Consider the following 20,412-nt stretch of genomic DNA (forward strand, 5'->3'; position numbering starts at 1 on the left):
GCCAAAAAAAAAAAATGGGTGAAGTGGTCAAAAGATACAAACTTCCAGTTATAAAATAGGTAAGTCCTGGCGATGTAATGGAGTTAATGCTGACTGTAGTTAATAGTACGGTATCATATATTTGAAAGTTGCTAAGAGGGTAGATCTTAAAAGTTCTCATCACAAGAAAAAGAAGTGTCTCACTAGGTGTGGTGATGGATATTAAGTAGACTTATTGCAGCGATCATTTGGCAAAATATACAAGTATGGAATCACTGCATTGTAACCTGAAACAAATATGTTATATATATATATATCAATTATGTCTCAATTTAAAAAAAGAAAAAATTTTGACGGGGGCATTATATTTCTTACGTATTCTTTAGAAAGAAGGAAGTAAGCGAATGAATGAACTTGTGAAAGAGAGTATTCACACTATTCGTGTGTGTTAAATAAATTCCGCTCATGCTTTCTGAGGACATTTAGGATGCCCGTCACTCTCTCATCATGGCCTGTTAAGTTGGGGACCTACTTGGAAAACTCCATTATTTAAAAGGCTAAAAATCCAATCTTCTGTTTTGCAGCTGTCACTGAGGTGAGCGAAGAAACCAAGCCCAACCCGCTGTTCCCCGAATCTTTCCCGGAAAGCCTGCAGACTGACCACACACCATTTTCCTTTCCTCACACCAGTGGGTTCCAGCCCACCTCCACGTTTCCACCCATCCAGCCTGGAAGACCGCACACCAGAAATGCAGCCCTTCCCGGAGTGACCTCCGCCAGGTCCACGTCCCTACTGCCTCTTGCGTTTAATCACACAGTTGGCCACATAATACTTTCTGAACACAAAGATGTCAAGTTTAACTGCTCGATCAACATACCTAATATATACCAGGACAGTGCAACTATTTCTTGGTGGAAAGATGGGAAGGAATTGCTGGGGGCCCATCATGCAATTACTCAATTTTATCCAGATGATGAAGTTACAGCAATCATCGCTTCCTTCAGGTAAGTGTTCTTTCTTCCTTTCTTTTAAAATGTTGTTGTGGGGCTTCCCTGGTGGCGCAGTGGCTGGGAGTCTGCCTGCCGATGCAGGGGACGCGGGTTCGTGCCCTGGTCCGGGAGGATCCCCCGTGCCGCAGAGCAGTTGGGCCCGTGGGCCGTGGCCGCTGGGCCTGCGCATCCGGGGCCTGTGCTCCGCAGCGGGAGAGGCCACAGCGGTGAGAGGCCCACGTACAGCAAAAAAAAAAAAAAAAAAGTTGTTGTGCTTTTGCTGATTCAAAAGCAAAAGGCTTGTAAAGAAATAACAGCCTTCTGTTTTCTGTGTTAGGGACCCACTGGTCCAGTTAGAGTGTAGATTAATAGCTGATCGTATTGCTGATTTCTTTTCTATTGGCTTTTGGCCCTACTGGAACTCTTGGTGATCAAATGCTCTTCCCAGCTGGCCTGTAAGTCCTGTCAAGGCCTGCTGGACTCAAGAGCTCTCCCAGCGAGTGAGAGCAGTGTTCCTACCTGGCAGGAGGAGACATCTGACTCACCAGGTGGGCGTGGAACTTGTGAAACAAGGCAGCCCTCCACCCCTTTCGTTTGCCCTATCTCCTCTCCCTTCTCCCTCTCCCAGCACCCCCTGCGGCTGCAGATGTTGCCCTCCTGTTGGGGTAGGAAGGAGGCGGAAAGTGTGAAGTCCGGGGAATTGAGACAGATCTTCGGCCACGTGGCTCACCATCTCAGCATTCCACTTTGTGTTGGCAGGGGCAGGCCCGATGAGTTGGAGGGGGTGACAAGGATAAGCCAGGCCAGGACATAAATGTGGAATAATCCATCGTCCCAAGGATTGAGTCCTCATACCACAGATACTGGAGACAGACAGCTGCTTCTCTTCTCACCGTCCCTTTTCATTCTCTACTCTTTCCTCTTAGCCAGGAGGGGTTTTGTTTGTTTGTGTTTACACCAGGACTTCCTGGCATGTACAGTTTTAGAATTAGGTGGACTGTGGTCACTAAAGTTTCAAAATGAATTCGGAGCCCGGCAGTGTTGACTCAGGAGGCTTTTCTCTGGGATTCCTCCACTCCGAGTGGAGCCCTCTTTGATCTGCTGTGTTTTCACTTTCTCCAACCTGATGTTTGGGCCTCTTCCAGACTGTGTCATGTCTTCTGGTGAATCATTGTGTGTTTCCTTTTCAGAAAACCACCTCGGAGTTACCACAGACCTGATGACTCCAGTTAGAGTTTAGCGTGTCAACACATCCATAAGATGACCCCCTTTTTAGCATTTTCCAAGTTATCTTGGTCATCATCAAGGAAAGAAAACAATTTCCGCATTTCCCGTTGGTCGATTTAACCTCTGGCTGGGTCTCTCGGGCTGCCATTCTCCGCCAGTGTCAAGACTCGGGTGTCTTGCCCATGACTATATTTTTTTCTCCATCAACTACAAAACACAGATGTTTTTCCATTATATAGACACAACTTCTGATGGGAGAACTAAAATCACCATTTCATAATGAATGAGGTTTAAAGGCTCAGAGAAACAAAAAGCTGGCCCGTTCGTCTCACCCGGGGTCATTTAGGAGGAAAGCACAGCCTTGCTCTCTGGGCTGCGAGTCCCCAGTGGGGGTCCTGCCACCGGCCCCCATGAGACCGTGGGTGAGCCGCTGCATCTTCCCTGGTCTTCTTGCCAAGGAGATGGGTTTGGACCGCCTGACTGGCAGCTCTAGGTGTGCTCTAAGGGGCCATTAGATATTCAAAAGACTTGGAGAGTTTTTAAACTTAGACAGTGTCATATTCTGAACTGATGTTTTTAGAGTTCAGAAGGTGACTGGGTGATATTTTGAGAACTTTAGAGAAAAATGTATTCGGCTGAACTCTCATAAACTCATTTGGAAGAGAAAAAAATCTTACGTGACCTCCCAACTAAGCAAATTTCGTGATCAGAATTCTTGCAAAGGATGGACACTCAGCTGAACTGAGTGATATCTGGAACAGCAGTAAGTCCACCATTAGAATATTCTCCAACTTGATTAAAGTAATGTACAGGCAGCACTGTAGCTGTGGGTGATTCAGTGAAGTAAATTATAGTGACTTGATCAAGATTATCAATATTTGTGTAATTTCTTCCCAAGAGAGGAGGATGTTGGAGACCCTAATTTGATGTCTTTTATATGAGGACCCTGAGGTCCTTAAGAGTAGGGTGTCTTGCCCAGGATCACTAGGTAGTAAGCTGGTCATCCTTAACCAGGGAGCCTGATATGCACACCTGCAGTATCCTCTCTTCTCAAATCTTCACGGGCCCTAAGGAAATCCACTCTGGGTCCCAGAAACAGTGAAGAGTTAAACACTAGTTCTAGGTTTTCAATAGATGCCATTTTATCAGGAATTCGTTAGCCTGCAACTTTGCTGGAGTTGCCACTAACAGGACCGGCATGGACCACGTTTATTTAAGGGAATGTGCAAAAGATAGATGTCCGTATATAGGCAGGGGTCAGAGGAACTATAAAGAAAAACAAAGTATTTTAAGTTAGATCACGGAACCATTTTTCTATAAGGTGTTAGTATAATAAAAAAGGACAGAATGGACATGAATTTTGAAATGATTAGGTCTCCGGATCGGGGAGTCCACAGTTTGCACCTGCACTTGTGCTTTAAATACAAAGCAGCTGTGAGTCGCTGAAGCCTGGCAGGATTGTGGATGCTGCATTTAACTCTCTTAGCCTGATATTGGTTCATGTTTTCTCTTTCATATCATGCAGACCCTTGGCTTTTGCCCACCCCACACTTAAACTCCCAAACTCCTCACTCTAAAAATTAGGATTAGTCACGCTTCTGGTCTTTGATCCTAAAACAAAACCTGTCCTGGTCGAAGGTGTAGTTTAAGAGGCATGCAGATTTAAAGCAGTGGAACGTTCATCTGTTATTCCTTCCACTCTCTCTCACAGTGGCCATCATAGTGCTTTCCTTTCCAAAGGAAGGAAAGAATGGGATAAGTAATTTACACTAAGGAAAGCTTGAACATTCACTGGTGACATCATTTTGGACACAAGGAATAGAGATTTTGTTTTCAAATCACAACACAGGCAACTGCCTACTAGCTATAAAATCAGCCAGCCTTGCCCTGAACGTCTGGGCATTGAGACACGAAGGACAGACCTGGTCCCTGTCCTCCTGCTTGTGAACAGAATGGAGGGGAAGGGAGACTCAAATGTCAAGTGCAGAAGCGCTAAGGTGGTGTTGAGGTGTTTAAGGTAGTGTTGCCATCAGATTTTAGATTTGGCCTTTAGGGGAGGAGGGCCCTGCATCAGGACCAAGGGAAGGACACTTCTGCTGCTCAGGGGTGACCACATCTTGTAGTCAACCCTCAGTTTATTGAAACTAGGTGTGGGAGGGTGGGAATGATAGGAGGAGCTCACAGGCATTTCAGCATGAGTCCCATGTACCCTGGAAAGCTTAAAGGAGATTTGTTTTGGCATCATGCGTGAGAGTATCCCCAGAAGATTTCTGAAACTACTTGGTCTTAGCTCCTATATATGTGCATTTTTAAGTTATTTTAGTAGTTACATATGTATTTTGTTTTCATAGTTATATGTATTTTGTTAAATACTTTGAAGATACCAAACAAGTACAGAGAAGGAAACTATGGCCCACAACCCCAAGAAAACTTTTCCAAGCATATAGAGCTCTAAGATGCTTGAAATCAAATTAGTATTTTATTACACAGATGTATGTCTTATTTCATGCACTTATTGTATGATGAACATTTACCTATATTGCTAAAAGTCTTCAAAATATTTAACATTTATATTTTATTATTTAATATTTAATATTTTAATGCCACTGTAACTTGCTATTGTAAAACAGATTTATTTATAGAGAGTGCAAATGAAATTATAAAGGGAAAACCTTAAAAATTATTTTCAAAATGCCAAGGTTGGTGGCATACACAAGGGAAGAAGTAACTGATGTGGGACTTCAAATCCAGATGCCCTCTTGAGCTGGGTCTATCCTGTGCTAATAGTTCACGTTTCACTTAGATGTCTATTATTATTGATAGAGTCGAGTCATCTTTCATTAATGGTTGTAGGAAGCATTCAGCGTCTGCTAGTAGGTTGGAGTATTCTTAACTGATAGCTTGGTGATGAATACTGAAAATCCACACCACCCTCCCTACTTACCCCCCACCACCCCTTGCATGGTACATCACTTGAAAGCAGTTGCTAGACTGTGGGACTTAGGTCACCAGGCTGAGCATCCCCTTGACACTCCAACCAGTATCCCGCCCCATCTACGCCTGTTATCAGCTCGTCCAGCCCCAGGACCCTCCTTAGCCAAGAGCTTCCCCTGAAGTCTCTAGAGGAGGGTGTAATTTGTGGGACATAGCTCTAAAGTCTGGTGTGGGGTGTAGAAAGCTCTCTCACTTAGGTGGAAACACTCCCTCATCAGGAAGGCACCAGCCTTGAGATCAGAAGACTTGGGGAGACTCACCCTCAAGCAAAAATAAAAGCTGATGTTCCTGTAAACTGACAGGCCCTGCACATTTAGTTATTGGGTGATTTATGGAGAAGGGAAAGTATTTGATGTTTGTTTTCTTTGTAGTCTAGGTATTCCCAGTACTCTTTAAATTCTGGCATCCTTCCCAGTAGCTAAAGCTAGAAGGATTTTACTTTCTTCCTACATTTTCTTGGTAAACACGTTAAGTAGGTAGTTTGGGTCCCTGCGGGCTCCTGGCGCCTGAGACGCTTGTGTTGGTGGCGCCCCCGCAGGCGCTGCGTGCCGAGACCCTTGCCACAGGCGGGGCGGGGTGCGGGTGTGCATCTGCCTGGTGCCATTGCTGGCTGTTCTTTACCCCAAAATGGAATCGTGCGTGAGAAATCAGCCAAACATCCAGAAAGTAAGAACCTAATTTGTTGAGCCAAACAACATCAGCTGGAAAAGTTATTTTTAGCCATTGATCCCTGAGACTTTTGGACTTGCTTTATATTCAGACTTCCTTTCAGCTCAGGTTTTGTCCAAGATCCTGAACTCGGGTGATCCATGCAATCCTGTCAGCGCCGTTTGAACGATGGCAGAGGGTAAAACAGGATGCTTATCAGTGGGTCGTCTATGTATTTCTTTTAAAAGTTTTTTTTCCACTTTTCATGGCTTATTTTTTTATTGTGGTAACATACACATAACATAAAACTTACCATTTTAGGGCTTCCCTGGTGGCGCAGTGGTTGAGAGTCCGCCTGCCGGGGCGGGGGACACAGGTTCGTGCCCTGTACCAGGAAGATCCCACATGCCGCGGAGCGGCTGGGCGCGTGAGCCATGGCCGCTGAGCCTGCGCGTCCGGAGCCTGTGCCCCGCAACGGGAGAGGCCACAACAGTGAGAGGCCCGCGTACCACACACACACAAAAAAAAACTTACCATTTTAACCCTTTTTGAATATCCAAGTTAGTGGCCTTGAGTACACTCACGCCTTTATGCCACTGTCACCACCATCCATCTCCAGAGCTCTTTCATCATCTCAAACTGAAACTCCATACCCGTGAAACACTAACTCCCCGCTCCCCTTCCCCTCCAGCCCTCGGTAACCTCTATTCCACATTCTTTACCTGTGAATTTGACTACTCCAGACATTCATTCAATATTGGTCCTTTTTTATATGTCTTCTAAGAAGGCTTGAGAGCTTAGGTACTCCTTGCGAGCCATTTCTGAGCAGGCCAGCCTAGTTGTAATAGGTCTGAGAGCCAGAGAGATGCTGTGTGTCCTTGTAGGATGCCCTGGGGCTACGTCAGCTGAGGGGATGCTGGTGTGATGGGCTTTTGCAGCTGCTGTCCCACCGCCATGGCTCTCTCCAGGTGGTTCCTGTCTAGACACTGTGGCAGAATCTGTGGTTCCTTTGGTCTTCCCCTGTTCAGATGTTTGACCAAAAGCTGATGGAATTCTTATACTTTTTTTTTTTAAGTGCCTGCACACGGTAAAGTAGTCTAACTGTCCAAAAGTTATCTCTTGCATTCCAGCCCCCTTGCTCTTTCCCAGTGGGGAGCTGAGGTGACCCATTTATTGGGTAGCTTTCCAGAGATATTCAGTCCATGAGTCGTGTGTGTGTGTATGTGTACGTGTGGTGTGTGTGCATGCCTGTGCCAGGCCCCAGCATGGTGTGTTAATCTAATAGGGTACTACTCATAGCTGTGGTTAAATCAGTACCCAGAGTTCACAGTTTTTGTGGCTATGGAAATGCTATTTTCAGCCAAATCATGTAGTCAACTGTAATTACATCGTACTTGTTATAGAGCTTTTTGATTTTTCCTGAACTTAATAGTTTCTTTGCCTGTTGGTTCACTGAATTGTCTAAGTTTCAATCGCTCATTCTCCCCCCACGTTTTAAAGGAAAATAATGCATCTCCTCTCAAAATGACCAGATTCTCAGGACTGGTGTTTTTCCTTGGAGGTGCCAGTCCTGGAGCTGTCCCTTTTCCTCCAGCCCAGACACGTTGCCCTCCAGGTCTGGGGTCTGTGGCTGAGTCAACTTTGCTTTCATTTTTGGGAGCCTTGTTCTTGCTGACTTCCAGCGTCTGTTCCCTGGAGCCCAGCTCCCCCTCTTCCTGGCTTTACCCCGTCACCTTGGCATGGAGCCCAGCCTCTGCTCACTTGCTGGGCCCTCACGTGTCTGAAAATGCCATGTTTTTCCTACCTCCACCTTGAGGTAGTTTGGCCAGATACAGAATTTTAAAGGAAAATAATTTCCTGCTGTCATCTTGAAATCATTGCTCCGTTTCCTTTTCGCTCTCAGAGTTGTTCTTGAGAAGCATGACACGTTTCTGATTCACTCGTAAATTACCTGCTTTTCTTTTCTCTGGAAGCTTCTGGGGGGTCTCCACTTTGTCTTAGAGGTGTGGCATTGCCTGGTGAAGCCCCTTGGTGGGTCTTGTCTCTCTTGCTGTGCTGTCCACCTAGGTGTCAGGTTAGGAAAGACCCGTATCGCCAGTTCTGGACATTTTCCTGAATGATGCCTCCCTCCTCCCCTTTCTGTGTTCTCTCTGGAACTCCTTACTCAGTCATCGTCCGAATGCCTGGGTTGCTATTCTGAGCTCAGAGCCTTTCCCACTGTTTCTGCGGGGGAGAGGGAGGAGATTGGGGACGAGTCACCCATCTCCAGTCCCACCGCCCCACACTGCCATCATCCTGGGAGCCTTTACGTGATGTCTAGAAAGCAACAAGAGAATTATTTGTGAAAAACGTTTCCTGTGCTATAGGTAAGATGGATCTGGACTTGCTAATTAATGCAGACATGTTGTCCTTTTCACCCAGTGACGCTAGATCCTGCCTGACGCGAATGAGTAAAGACCAAGTTTTGATCACGTTCCCTTTGCATTCTTGTGCTTTACTCCTAGTCTGAATTTTCCTTGCTGGTTAGTTGAAGGTACTCCTGGACTTTTTTGTGTGGTCTGATTTCTGCTGCCGAAGGTTATTTTTGCCTGCTGGTTTCTTGGGTTCCCGGAGTGCTGAGCATCCCTGGGCTGGGTGTGGTCCCCCTGGGGATGTGCCCTGCCTCCCTCTCTGGCCTTCACTTCCTCTCCGGTCCCTGGCTCACTAAGTCACGCAGCAAGCCTGCTACGGCACTGGGGTCCCAGGCCGTGAGCCAGAGCCCAGTCTTCCGAGGGCGTAGGTGTCCTCAGCCTGTCAGATCTCATTGTCTGCTGCAGCCAGCCCCTCCCTGAGTCTTGCCTCAAGAAAATGTTGCTTCTTGTAAAGTGATGAGTAGAAAGGATCCTCTCTTCAGTAGCCGTAACCTTGGTTTCCCTTGGAACTGCTAAGACTAGACAGGTCAGCCGTGGAGAATCTGCAGGAGCTGCTGAAAGCCACGTCGTACCATCCAGCCTCTAGGTGTTACCCACGATGGGCAGCGCATCGTCCTAGACGCCTGCTCCCCTCCCGCTTTCTTCAGCCCCTTCCTGTCACCTTGATATCCTGGCAGATTCTAGGGGAAGGGTCAGCTAGCCCGTTATTTGGAGATATTTGTCCTGTGAGGCCTCTTTCCGTCTTCTCCTGGTGACCTCTAAGCATTGTGACATTCAGCTCCTGCCCTAAAGCATGGAGAGACCGGCCTTTCCTTGACCCCTGCATCCTCCCCAAGTCCAACAGTCATTCATCAGGTGCATTCCAGAATTATATCACTCCTACATAGGAATGAGGGGAGAGGGGAAGACAGAGTATTCCCAGTCAATGGGGGCACTGCTTAGATTGGCACATCAGGAAATGCAGGGGACAGGGGACAGTCACACCACTGGATCCTGAGACTGTTAAGGAGGTGATGCTAACCCAAGCAGCTCTGGCCCTCGTAGTTCTGACTCATGCCGTTCTTTTTTTTTTTTGCGGTACGCGGGCCTCTCACTGTTGTGGCGTCTCCCGTTGCGGAGCACAGGCTCCGGACACGCAGGCTCAGCGGCCATGGCTCACGGGCCCAGCCGCTCCGCGGCATGTGGGATCTTCCCGGACCGGGGCACGAACCTGTGTCCCCTGCATCGGCAGGCGGACTCTCAACCACTGCGCCACCAGGGAAGCCCCCTGATGCCATTCTTGATGTGTACCTTCATTACTCTGTTTATCATAGGCTAATAGGGGTCTGCAGAATGATGGTGTTGGGAGAAGCGGTATTTACAGTGTCCAGTGTTTGTTCTGAAAACCGTGGCTTCTAGCGGCCGGGGACCCTTCACTGCCGCCTGTCAGCTCCTGGTGGTGACTGTGCTGTGTTAATAACCCTGGCAGCTGCCCCTTCTGACCTTGCCAGCTTCCTGGTCTCTCTTAAGCCTTAAGCCGTAGCCCTTGACAGGTTGAGGACAGATTTTATTTTGCTTTGGGATAAACTAGTTATATCGGGGAACAAGCTGCTAGGAAGGCAGGTGGACCCCTCCACGTTTTTCTTCTTTTTTCTTTTTCCTTCATTCACAGTCTTCTTGGTTGTGTGTGATGGGCAGAGAAGAAGTCAGTGCTTGGGGCTAATAAAGGCATCCTCTGTAGGAGAGCATCTGAGAGCATTTCAAAGTGTGCCTCATTGTCTCACCCCTTCCCACCCCGGCTAAGAGCGGGTTTCACGTCTGTGGTGTAACTCCGTTTGTAAACACATTGGGAAATTGGCAAGCAGGACTCTGAACCTCTTAGAGCCAAGGCTGCCTGTTTATATAAGATATCTTATGTTCATCCTGTAATAAGAGGGAAACGAAAGGAAGGCAATTGATAATTAAATAATATGAATGTGAATATGTAAATGCTGGGTGTGACCACACCAGGAGAGATTATAATAAAGTCCACAGTGACTTGCACCCAGGCACATGGCAGCTGCAGACGGAGCAGTGCTGTCGGTGATCCATCTTCCAGACGATGACCGAGTCACAGCCAAGTTCCAAACAGGACAAAGGGATACTGGCCCTCCATTTTCATGGTCCTGGGAAATGACATGGATATTAACACCAGGCAAAATACTTTGTGTGTGTGTACAGTGAGATTAGCTTCTAGTCTCAGAAGGTCATTTGGGGGCTTCCCTGGTGGCGCTGTGGTTGAGAGTCCGCCTGCCGATGCAGGGGACATGGGTGCGTGCCCCGGTCTGGGAAGATCCCACATGCCGCGGAGCGGCTGGGCCCGTGAGCCATGGCCGCTGAGCCTGCGCGTCCGGAGCCTGTGCTCTGCAACGGGAGAGGCCACAACAGTGAGAGGCCCGCGTACCAAAAAAAAAAAAAAAAAAAGGTCATTTGGGATGTGGAAAAGTCGCCCCTGGCCCCTGAAAACAATGTCGCCCCTAGTTATTTGTGACCATCCAAAACAACTCCACAAATTTGCAAAATGTCTGGAGGGGTGGTACTCTGATATAGAGAACCCTGGTACAGAGCCTACCATGGAAATCCAGACAAGTGACAATATATGTGTTAGACCAGATTCTTCAGAGAAACAGAACCAGTAGAGGACACACACACACAAAGAGAGGGAGAGAAATTTATTTTAAGGATTGGCTAATGTAATTGTGGGTGCTGCCAACTCTGAAATCTGTGGGGTGTCAGTGGGAGGCCCAGGGAAGAGTTGATGTTGCAGCCTTGAGGCCCAAAGGCAGTTTGGAGGCAGGATTTCCTGTTCCTCGGAAGACCTCAGTCTATGCTCATAAGGCATTTAACTGACTACACGAGGCCCACCCAAGCGATGGAGGGTCATCTGCTTTACTTTGAGTCGACTGGTCGGAATATTCATCACACCTGAAAAACACCTTCACAGAAAAGTATCTTTACATCTAGAGTAACGTTTGACCAAGGATCTGGGTACTGTGACCTAGCCGTGTTGAGACACACGTGACACACATTAGCCATGTTAATCATCACCGCGAAGGACAAAGAAGTTGAAGAATGTTCCATTCCTATAGTAGGAACTCTAAAGGTCGTCACGATAAATATCTTTGTGTTTCTCCCGGAAGCATAACCAGTGTGCAGCGTTCAGACAATGGGTCGTATATCTGTAAGATGAAAATAAACAACGACGAGATCGTGTCTGACCCCATCTACGTCGAGGTGCAAGGTGAGTCCAGAGGCCACAGGGTGTCCAGTTGCCACAGGGCGGTTTGTTGTAGAGCCTGCGTTAATCGCTTCGTGTATAATGCTCCAGAGTTTGGCATGCCCATTTGTTTGTTTGTTTTTTAATTGTTTTTATTGAGGTATAGTTGATTTACAACGTTGTGTTAGTTTCAGGTATACGGCAAAGTGATTCAGTTTATTATATGTGTGTGTATATATATATATATGTGTATATATATATATATATTCTTTTTCAGATTCTTTTCCCGTATAGGCTATTACAAAATATTGAGGATAGTTCCCCAAGCTATACAGTAGGTCCCTGTTGTTTATCTATTTTATATATAGTAGCATATATATGTTACTCTCAAATTCCTAATTTATTCCATTTGTAGCTCTGTATGCAAACCTTGCAAATCCATAAGCACTGAAATTTTACAAGGCCATCTTCTTTGCAGACTTTAGGTACTTACGAAATTCACTTAATTCTTAGAGATTTAGCTCTATCCTACGCACTATGGCTGAGATAAAAAGAGATTGTGGACCTCCTTGTCCTAAGGTTATTTACAACTTAAAACAACGGAAGTCTTTTTATGTCAAGAAACAAAATGCAATCTGTTATCCAGTTCTCAGTGCTGGCGCCAGATGCCACTCACCTGGTCAAGTGCCAATATGTTTATTATTCAGTATCTTTTACTGTCTTGCTTATGCAGACGGTGAAATCAGGGAGAGTGAGCCGTCTTCTTGATTGGGCCTGCAGCTCGGCCTGGGATTCCTTTTTAGGGCCTAGGATTTGTCAGGCGCGTGATTCAGTGCAGTTCGACGCCATGACATGAGATGGGCTTGGTGGGGGAGCTGGAGCAACAGGCAAGGAGAAGGCAGCCTCTGCCCTCAAGGAAGTTGGAGTCTCGTGGGGAACGTGAGCTGATGCACAGGTGAGCCAGGCCAGGTGGGCCCGAGTCCTGCACATCTCGGGGTTTGCACGCCCGGTTCGGCCATGGCAGGGCCTGTCAAGAGAGGCTTTGAGGAGGAAGCATCTTCATTATCACCCCAAGTGGCCACTCCCCACTGTCCTAGGGGCTGCCCTCCAGGGTCTCTGCATCCCTGCTCGCTGAGGTGCAGAGCCTTCAGAACAACTTTTCTGCTTTCTCCCGACCCTCCTCATCAAAGGCTTTAGAGCAGGCGATTAGCTTGTCAAGGAACTTCAACGAGAAGCATCTCCCACAAAAAGGCTGCTGTGCTACCCTTTCTTTTGTAGACCTGAACTTGATACCCTCTAATGCTGCAGGAGGCCTGAGGGAGGGGCCCCTCAGAGGAGTCTCTTTTGGAGCTTTGCTCTGAGCCCATCCCAGGCTGCACAGCCAGTGCCACGGGGATCTGTCCACATCAGCCAGAGGGGAGGGTTGCTACATTTGCTGCTAATCTGGGAAAACTATTCAGAGGACATTTCACTTGTAAAATCCCAGAAAAAAATGCCCAGGGCAGGAATGAGTTAGGTGCAAATGGAGTTTTGCAAAACTTTGAAACATGAAAAAAGAATCCCATTTTACCACTCCCACATCAGTCCTGCTGGGACCAGATCTGTGAGCTCCCAGTCCCAAAAGAACACCGCTTAAACATCTGAGGCCAGTTAGCTTGATCTGTTAAATTTTTGTCACATGCCCCAAATAAGTACCAACTGGTTTTCTCTGAGCTATTCTTAACGTCCCTTCCCTATGACCCCGGTTCTGGAATCATAGTGGGAGATCTTGGGGTTGTAACTGTGTAACTCTGTCTATACTCTTTTCATGAGAATGTGCTTGGAGAAGTGTTCAGCCCTGTACGAGTGTAGAGATTTTAAAATTTATTATCCCTCACCTGAAAGTCTCACACAAAATAGGTTGTCCTCAAAAACAGGCAGACCGCACCGTTCAGAATGGGCATCATCCAAAAAAGTCTACAAATAATAGACACTGGAGAGGGTGTGGAGAAAAGGGAACCCTCGTATACTGTTGGTGGGAATGTAAATTGATGCAGCCAACATGGAGGTTCCTTAAAAACTAAAAATAGAGTTACCATGTGATCCAGCAATCTCACTCCTGGGCATATATCTGGAAAAGACAAACACTTTAATTTGAAAAGATACATGCACCCCAATGTTCACAGCAGTACTATTTACAGTTGCCAAGACATAGAAGGAACCTAAGTGTCCATCAACAGATGAATGGATAGAGAAGATGTGGTGTATGTACTGGCATATTACTCAGCCATAAAAAGAATGAAATATTGCCATTTGTAGCCACATGGATGGACCTAGAGATTATCATACAAGTAAAGTAAGTCAGACCGAGAAGGACAAATACCATATGATACCACTTATATGTGGAAACTAAAAAAATGATACAAAGGAGCTTATTTACAAAACAGAACCAGACTCACAGACATAGAAAACGAACTTGTGGTTACCGAAGGGGAAAGAAGGGAAGGGATAAACTAGGAGTTAGGGATTAGCATAAACACACTACTATATATAAAATAGATAAACAGCAAGGACCTCCTGTATAGCACAATATAGTTGATATTGAACTATATTCAGTATGTTGTAATAGCCTATAATGGAAAAGAATCTGAAAAAGAATATATTTTTACATGTGTATAACTGAATTACCCTGCCGTACACCTGAAACTAATACAACGTTGTAAATCAAGTATGCTTAAATTTAAAAAAGAAAAAAAAATGGGTAGACTCTTATGTGGCTTCGTTTTCACTTTGTGTTTATTGGTAAGGAATTCTGAAAACCTGCCAGCCTTTCCCAGGAGTTTGAGCAACACCTAATTTCAGAACTGCCAGGCCTCCCTTCAGAAAAAAAACAGTTCTGAATCACCATTACTCCTTTGGGAAAGTGTCCTAGAAGACCGGCTAGAGCTAGGCTGGCAGGAATTAGCCTCTTTGTTCTTTCTTACCCAACTTCAGGGAGGTAAAAACTGGCCGTTTCAGACCTGGGTGGTGGACAGAGAAAGCTCCTTCTGCCAAGCTCCCGTGTGGTTTCCATTCCCCTGGGGGCTGCGCCTCGGCCTGTGGATCTAATACCTTCTTTCACTCACCTCTTCCTCTGCAGGACTTCCTCACTTTACGAGGCAGCCTGAGAGCATGAATGTCACCAGAAACACAGCCTTCAACCTCACCTGTCAGGCCGTGGGCCCACCTGAGCCCATCAACATTTTCTGGGTTCAGAACAGCAGCCGTGTCAATGAACTTCCAGAAAAATCCCCCTCCGTTCTGACTGTCCCTGGTGAGTCTGAGTTGTGGGATTTCCATACTGTTTGCCCTGGAATGGTGGAAGGGGAGCAGAAGTTTGATGAGCGCCGTGTGCACAGCAGCAGGGAGTCGAGGCGGATGAAACCGCAGGTGAGGCAGCTGAGGGTAGGGGCCAGGTGGAGGGGGAGGCGGGTGGGAATCTCGGGGGTCAGAGGTCACAGGGCAGCACTGGGGCGTGGGGATACGGCCACCGCGGGTGTCTGTGGTTAAGTTGGCGAAGTGGCCAGAGTCCTTGAGCCTGGGCAGCAGGAGCCCTGCTCACGTCTTCCGTGGCAGCTGTGGCCCTGCTGGCTGGCAGGGCTTGCATTTCAGGAACCATTGATGGGACGACCTCAGAGAGGTCTGGCGGCAAGGAAGGTGCGTTGGCCACGGGGTTGGCTGCGGGAGGACTGAGTCACTGTGAGGCCGTGGCCGCCCTGATGGTCAGCGGTCATCTGATTTCCCTCTGAATGGGCGTGCCCTGGCTTCCTTGCCGTGCTCCTCCGACAGTGCTCTCGGGGTCCGCACCACTGATGTTTCTGTGCCACTGAATCCAGTGGGCTCCTCTTTGGCTCCTGTCACTGCATCTTCCAGCAACATCTGGCAAGGTTACCACCCCCGATCCTTCCTTTTTTTCACACACTCAGCAAACGTTCTGAGGGATGCTGCACGCCAGAGGTGACCTTCAGGAAGCCCTGTCTTCCTGGCTTCCTTCCTGCCTCCCGACTCGTCCTCTTCCCTTGACAGGAGTTCTGAATGTGGGAGGGTGCCCTAGGGCTCAGTCCTGGACCCACCTCTGAGAGTTCCTTTGGGCCCCTGGCTTCGCGACCATCTGTGTGATAACAACCTTGAACTTCGTATCTCCAGCTCAGACCTCCCTCCTGAGCTTCAAGCTCCTTGCTTGGCATTTCCACTTACTGGATATGGAAGCGTCTTAAAATGAAACTCTTGATTTCCCCCCAAGACTTGCTCTGCCCCAGAGTTCCCCGTCTTAGTACATGATACCACCATTTGCCCATCCTTCCTTCCTTCTCCTTTTCCACACTGAATGCGTCAGCAGGTTGTCAGTTCTGCTCCAACAGCACATCTCAAATCTGTCTTTTCTCTGTCACTGCTGCAGTGCCCTGGTCCACATCACTGCCAGCTTTTGCCAACAGCACTGCAGTAACTTCCTAACTGGTCTCTTAGCTTCTAGCCTTGTCCCCACTCTCGTCCTCCATGGCAGTTCGTGTCCCCTGCCTGCTGGAACCCTTCAGGGGCTTCCCATTATCTTTGAATGGCACTCAGAGTCCGTCCTGCCCCCGCTCATAGGACCTGCGTGCTCTGGTTCCCGCTCAACTCTCCAGCCCAAACCCATCCCACTCTTTCCCTGCTTATTACGCACCAGTCACACTGATTGTCTTTCATTTTCTCAGAAACGTCACCTTTCTCCCTGCCTCAGGGCCTTTGCACTTTCTTTCTGTCTGCTTGCCGTGTTGTTCCATCTGCCCTTCATCCCATGACACATCTCAGACATCCCTTTTGCACAGAAGTCTTTCCTGGTCATTCTTTTAGTTCCTCCCCACTCCTTTATTGACTCCCAGGCATGTATTCTCGTGGACTTCCTTCACTGCACTGGTCACAGTCTGTAATTTCCCTGTTTATTTGTTTAGTTGCTTGTCTGTCTTCTTAGAGAATGTATACTCAGTAAGAACAGGGACTTTGTCTCTCCCAAGGTGGCGCCTGACTCATGGTAATACTCACTGAATATTTATACTGAGTGGACCAGCAAGTGAATGCCAACCTGAGGCATCGTTTCTGAATCACTTTTCTTACTCCTGAGTCCACAAGCAATGTTATGTCTCTGCCTTCATCTGAGTTTTCTTTGAGTTTCTCCAAGGAATTGATCGTCAAGTAACTTATTTGTTCAAAATTAATTTTAAAAAAATACATTCCTCCCTCTCTAGGATGATTGCTTAAGTCCCATAAAGGAGGATTTATGGGGCATACAATGAAATATGTAGGTTAAATTGACATACAGTTAAATGCATAGCAATTAAGTGCACCACTCAGTGAGTCATGATAAATGTAGACACTCACGTAACCACCACTTCAATCAAGATCTAGAACAGGGCTTCCCTGGTGGTGCAGTGGTTGAGAGTCCACCTGCCGATGCACGGGACACGGGTTCGTGCCCCGGTCCGGGAGGATCCCACATGCCGCGGAGCGGCTGGGCCCGTGAGCCATGGCCGCTGAGCCTGCGCGTCCGGAGCCTGTGCTCCGCAATGGGAGAGGCCACAACAGTGAGAGGCCCGCGTACCGCAAAAAAAATAAAATAAAATCTGAATGTTTGCAGGTAGGCACCCTGCTATCTTGGAATTAACCCTGAAGTAAACTTTTCCATCCCTTCTACCAAGAGGATGCTGAGCAGGGAAGTGGTTTAAAGAGCCCTGATTGTTGAGACATGTTTGAACAGGAAGGTCATACGCTTTCCCCTCTTGATATCGGTTTTGTCTGTTTGTTTGTTTTTCCTCTGTGATGTAAGCGCTGTGTTCAAGAACCATGAGCAAAGAAGTACTTTGTCTAAAGGGCATTATTCTGAGTCAACAAAGCCAATCTCAAAGGTTCCATGTAAAATATACTTGGCGGCTGTCCTTGGAAGGCTCTTCGAAGGGATCTCTGTTTGAAATGTTTTCCAGCTGTGATTTCCTTTCTGAACAATCTGAGCCTAATTCAATTTGTGGCACCTTTCTGCTCTCCAGATTTTTGTCAGAAGGCAAATTACCTGTATATGGCTGTCTACAATCATATAGATGGTTTTGCTGGTTTGGGCTGAGACTTTTACTGAATTGTAAATAAATGATCCCATTGGTACGGGGGAAAAAAAAAAAAGGTTACATGCTATGTAATTCCATTTTGACAACATTATCTTTTTTTAAAAATTTAATTTTATTATTTTATCCAGCAGGTTCTTATTAGTTATCTATTTTATACATATTAGTGTATATGTGACAATCCCAATCTCCCAATTCATCCCACCACCACTTTCCCCCCTTGGTGTCCATACATAAATGACAACTTATAGTGATGGTATACACATCAGCTCCTGCCAGATGTTAGGTTGGGAGAAGGATGTTCGTAAAAAGGGTGGCACAGGGGAGCTTCTTTTTGGTGATGGAACAGTTCTCCATCTGTACACAAATCTGTACCTGTAATAAAATTTCATAGAAATCCCCCCCCACACACACACACAAAATAAAACGACCAAAAGCTGGTGAAATCTGAATAAGGTCTGTATTTTAGTTAATAGTATTGTGCCAGGGACTTCCTTGGCGGTCCAGTGGTTAAGACTCTGCACTTCCACTACAGGTGGAGTGGGTTCGATCCCTGGTGGGGGAACTAAGATCCCGCAGGCCGCGAGGTGCGGCCAAAAAAAAAAAAAAGTATTTATCATACCAAAGTCACCTTCCTAGTTTTGATGGTTGTACTATGATCATGTAAGATCTTACCTTTTAGGGGAAGCTGGGTGAAGGGTGCTAGGAACTCTTTACTCTTTCTGCAGTTTCTTGTGACTTGAAAACTATTTCAAAGCAAAGTTTTTTTCCGCCAAGGAAGTACTCTGTCATTGGCAAAATAAAGTCCCAAAATAAAGAGCAGAACTGCAGGAAGCTTTTGCTGCATGGTGTTCAGTGGTGGGATGCGTTACAGGTTAGTGGTTAAGATCCCGAGCTATGATACAGACTAATGCCAGTTCACCACTGTGTCCCTAGGCAACTTACTCACCTTCTTCATATAAAATAGGGGTAATAACAGTGTCTACTTCATAGAACATTTATGAGGATTCAGTGAAATAATGGATGTAAAGGCCTTGGTACAGAAGCAGCCTACAGGAATGACTGAAATGTTACCTGTTACAAATTTTCATATGCAACAGTTACTAACTCATTGTCAATTTTGAGCTACCTTTCTACCAAGAGTGGGGGACTTAGGCTCATCTTTCTGGTTTTTACTTTTTAAAAAATACTCATTTTATATTTAAATCCACATTTAGAAAACAGCTAAGCTAGTTTTGGTTTTAGTTAATTGGCTATAATTTGTAATGTTCATTGTAATAACAACAGTAACAATAATAACTAGAATTTATATAAATCAGTTCGTAATTCTCACAGTGCTTTTGGTAAAGATTTACTTTGAGCCTCATTGCAACCTGTGATATAGTTAGGCATTTTTTAATTCCCATTTTGCAGATCAGGAAAAAATTTGGAGCAATTTAGGGACCTTATGGCCGAAGGGCTAGTCTTTGCGTGGCAGCTGGAACGATCCTCATAAAACACAGACTAGATCATATCAGTCTTCTGCTCAAAGCCCCAGGTTCCCCACCTCACTTGGAGAACAAAGGCCTGACCCACATGTTCCCTCTGGTTTGAACCTTCCGTCACCCTCCAGAATAAACTTGGCCCGTTCCCTCACCCTGAGTCTTTCCTCAGAGGCCATTTCTCAAGGAGCTCCCTCTGACTTGCATATTTAAAATCACAGCCACTTCTCTCTACCCACCCTGACCCCCTGATCCCTGTTTTTCCATAGTACTAATCACCTTCTAATAGAACATGCAGCTTACTTATTTATGAAGTCTGTTATTTCTCACCCACTTTTCTCCGTGAGAATGTGAGCTCTCTAAGGGTGAGGATCTTTGTTTCATTCATGGATAGATCCCAAGTGCCTGTAAATGTTGAATGAGTGAATTCCGGGCAGATCGTGAATTCCAAGTTAATAAGTGTAAGTCCTTCATTTATGCAGCGTATTCTTCTATTTCCTGCCTCTTTGGGTAGAAAGATGAACACTAGGGAAGAAAATTAAAGGGACAGGATTCCTTAACCTGGAACTCAAAGAACTGCCCTAACTGTGCTCTGAGAAGCTGATTCCTCAGCGATTCTGACCGTCCTTTCCTCCAGGGAACATCCTGTGGCTGAATGTTCCCTAAAATGTCTTTCAGACCTTGCGTCAGGGGCTGTCTTTTTTTAAACTAGCAGAGGACCAAGGAAGAGGGGCATGAACCATCATAATGGACTTAGGTGGGACATAATGGAGTAAGAGGGATGCCCACGAGAAGAGGACACAGTAACAGGAGATGTGGAGACACTGGTGCTGGGGGCGCTCGGGAGAGTGGGTGGTAGGGTGGAGACGGAGGGGTGTGTGGATGAATTTCTCCCTGGGAAGCCACAAGTGTTTGGGCTCTAAAACTTCAAGGTCTATTCCAGTCTGGTTACTGTTCATCCCGAGGGAGAACAGAAAAGTGAGGGGGGGAGCTGTCTTTCTTAGTACATCTGGGTTGCTGTGTTCAACCCAGGCTTATAAATGAGTCTCCAGTTAGGAAGCTTGTGCCATTAAGCAAAAAAAAAAAAAAGTCACTGAATACATTAAGCCAAGAAGCCTATATTTGGCATTAAGTTTTGGCCCATCCAGTTCTGGAGAAAGTTAACCTGGGTTGGAAGCAGTTTCCACTTCTCTCTGCTGGCATCCTCTTGGCCTGTGGACATTCACCACCTCAGCCCCCAGACAGATCTGCTCTCCTAGATGGTTTGGCTACTTGTGGGCAGTTCTGAATCGGAGTGGGTGCCCTGTACCACGGAATTAGCTGCAGATCGTCTTCCT

The 20,412-nt window shown here is 46.5% G+C and overlaps 1 protein-coding gene across 2 annotated transcripts in view; it reads left to right on the top strand.

Moving 5' to 3' along the window:
* The window catches only part of MERTK (MER proto-oncogene, tyrosine kinase), a 113,632-nt gene that overhangs the window by 23,445 nt on the left and 69,775 nt on the right, over window positions 1-20,412 (top strand). The window contains exons 2-5 of one of the 2 annotated variants that reach the window (XM_029232083.1): window positions 564-574; window positions 670-984; window positions 11,408-11,508; window positions 14,603-14,776. In XM_029232083.1, the coding sequence (XP_029087916.1) occupies window positions 11,454-11,508; window positions 14,603-14,776 (229 nt within the window). In that variant the 5' untranslated portion in view covers window positions 564-574; window positions 670-984; window positions 11,408-11,453. Of the gene's footprint in view, window positions 1-563; window positions 985-11,407; window positions 11,509-14,602; window positions 14,777-20,412 lie in introns of both variants that reach the window. The other variant, XM_029232082.1, reaches the window with a different exon arrangement.

Source organism: Monodon monoceros, unplaced genomic scaffold, assembly GCF_005190385.1.
Source record: "Monodon monoceros isolate NGI ecotype Baffin Bay Population unplaced genomic scaffold, NGI_Narwhal_1 Super_Scaffold_19, whole genome shotgun sequence".
Lineage (NCBI taxonomy): Eukaryota > Metazoa > Chordata > Mammalia > Artiodactyla > Monodontidae > Monodon > Monodon monoceros.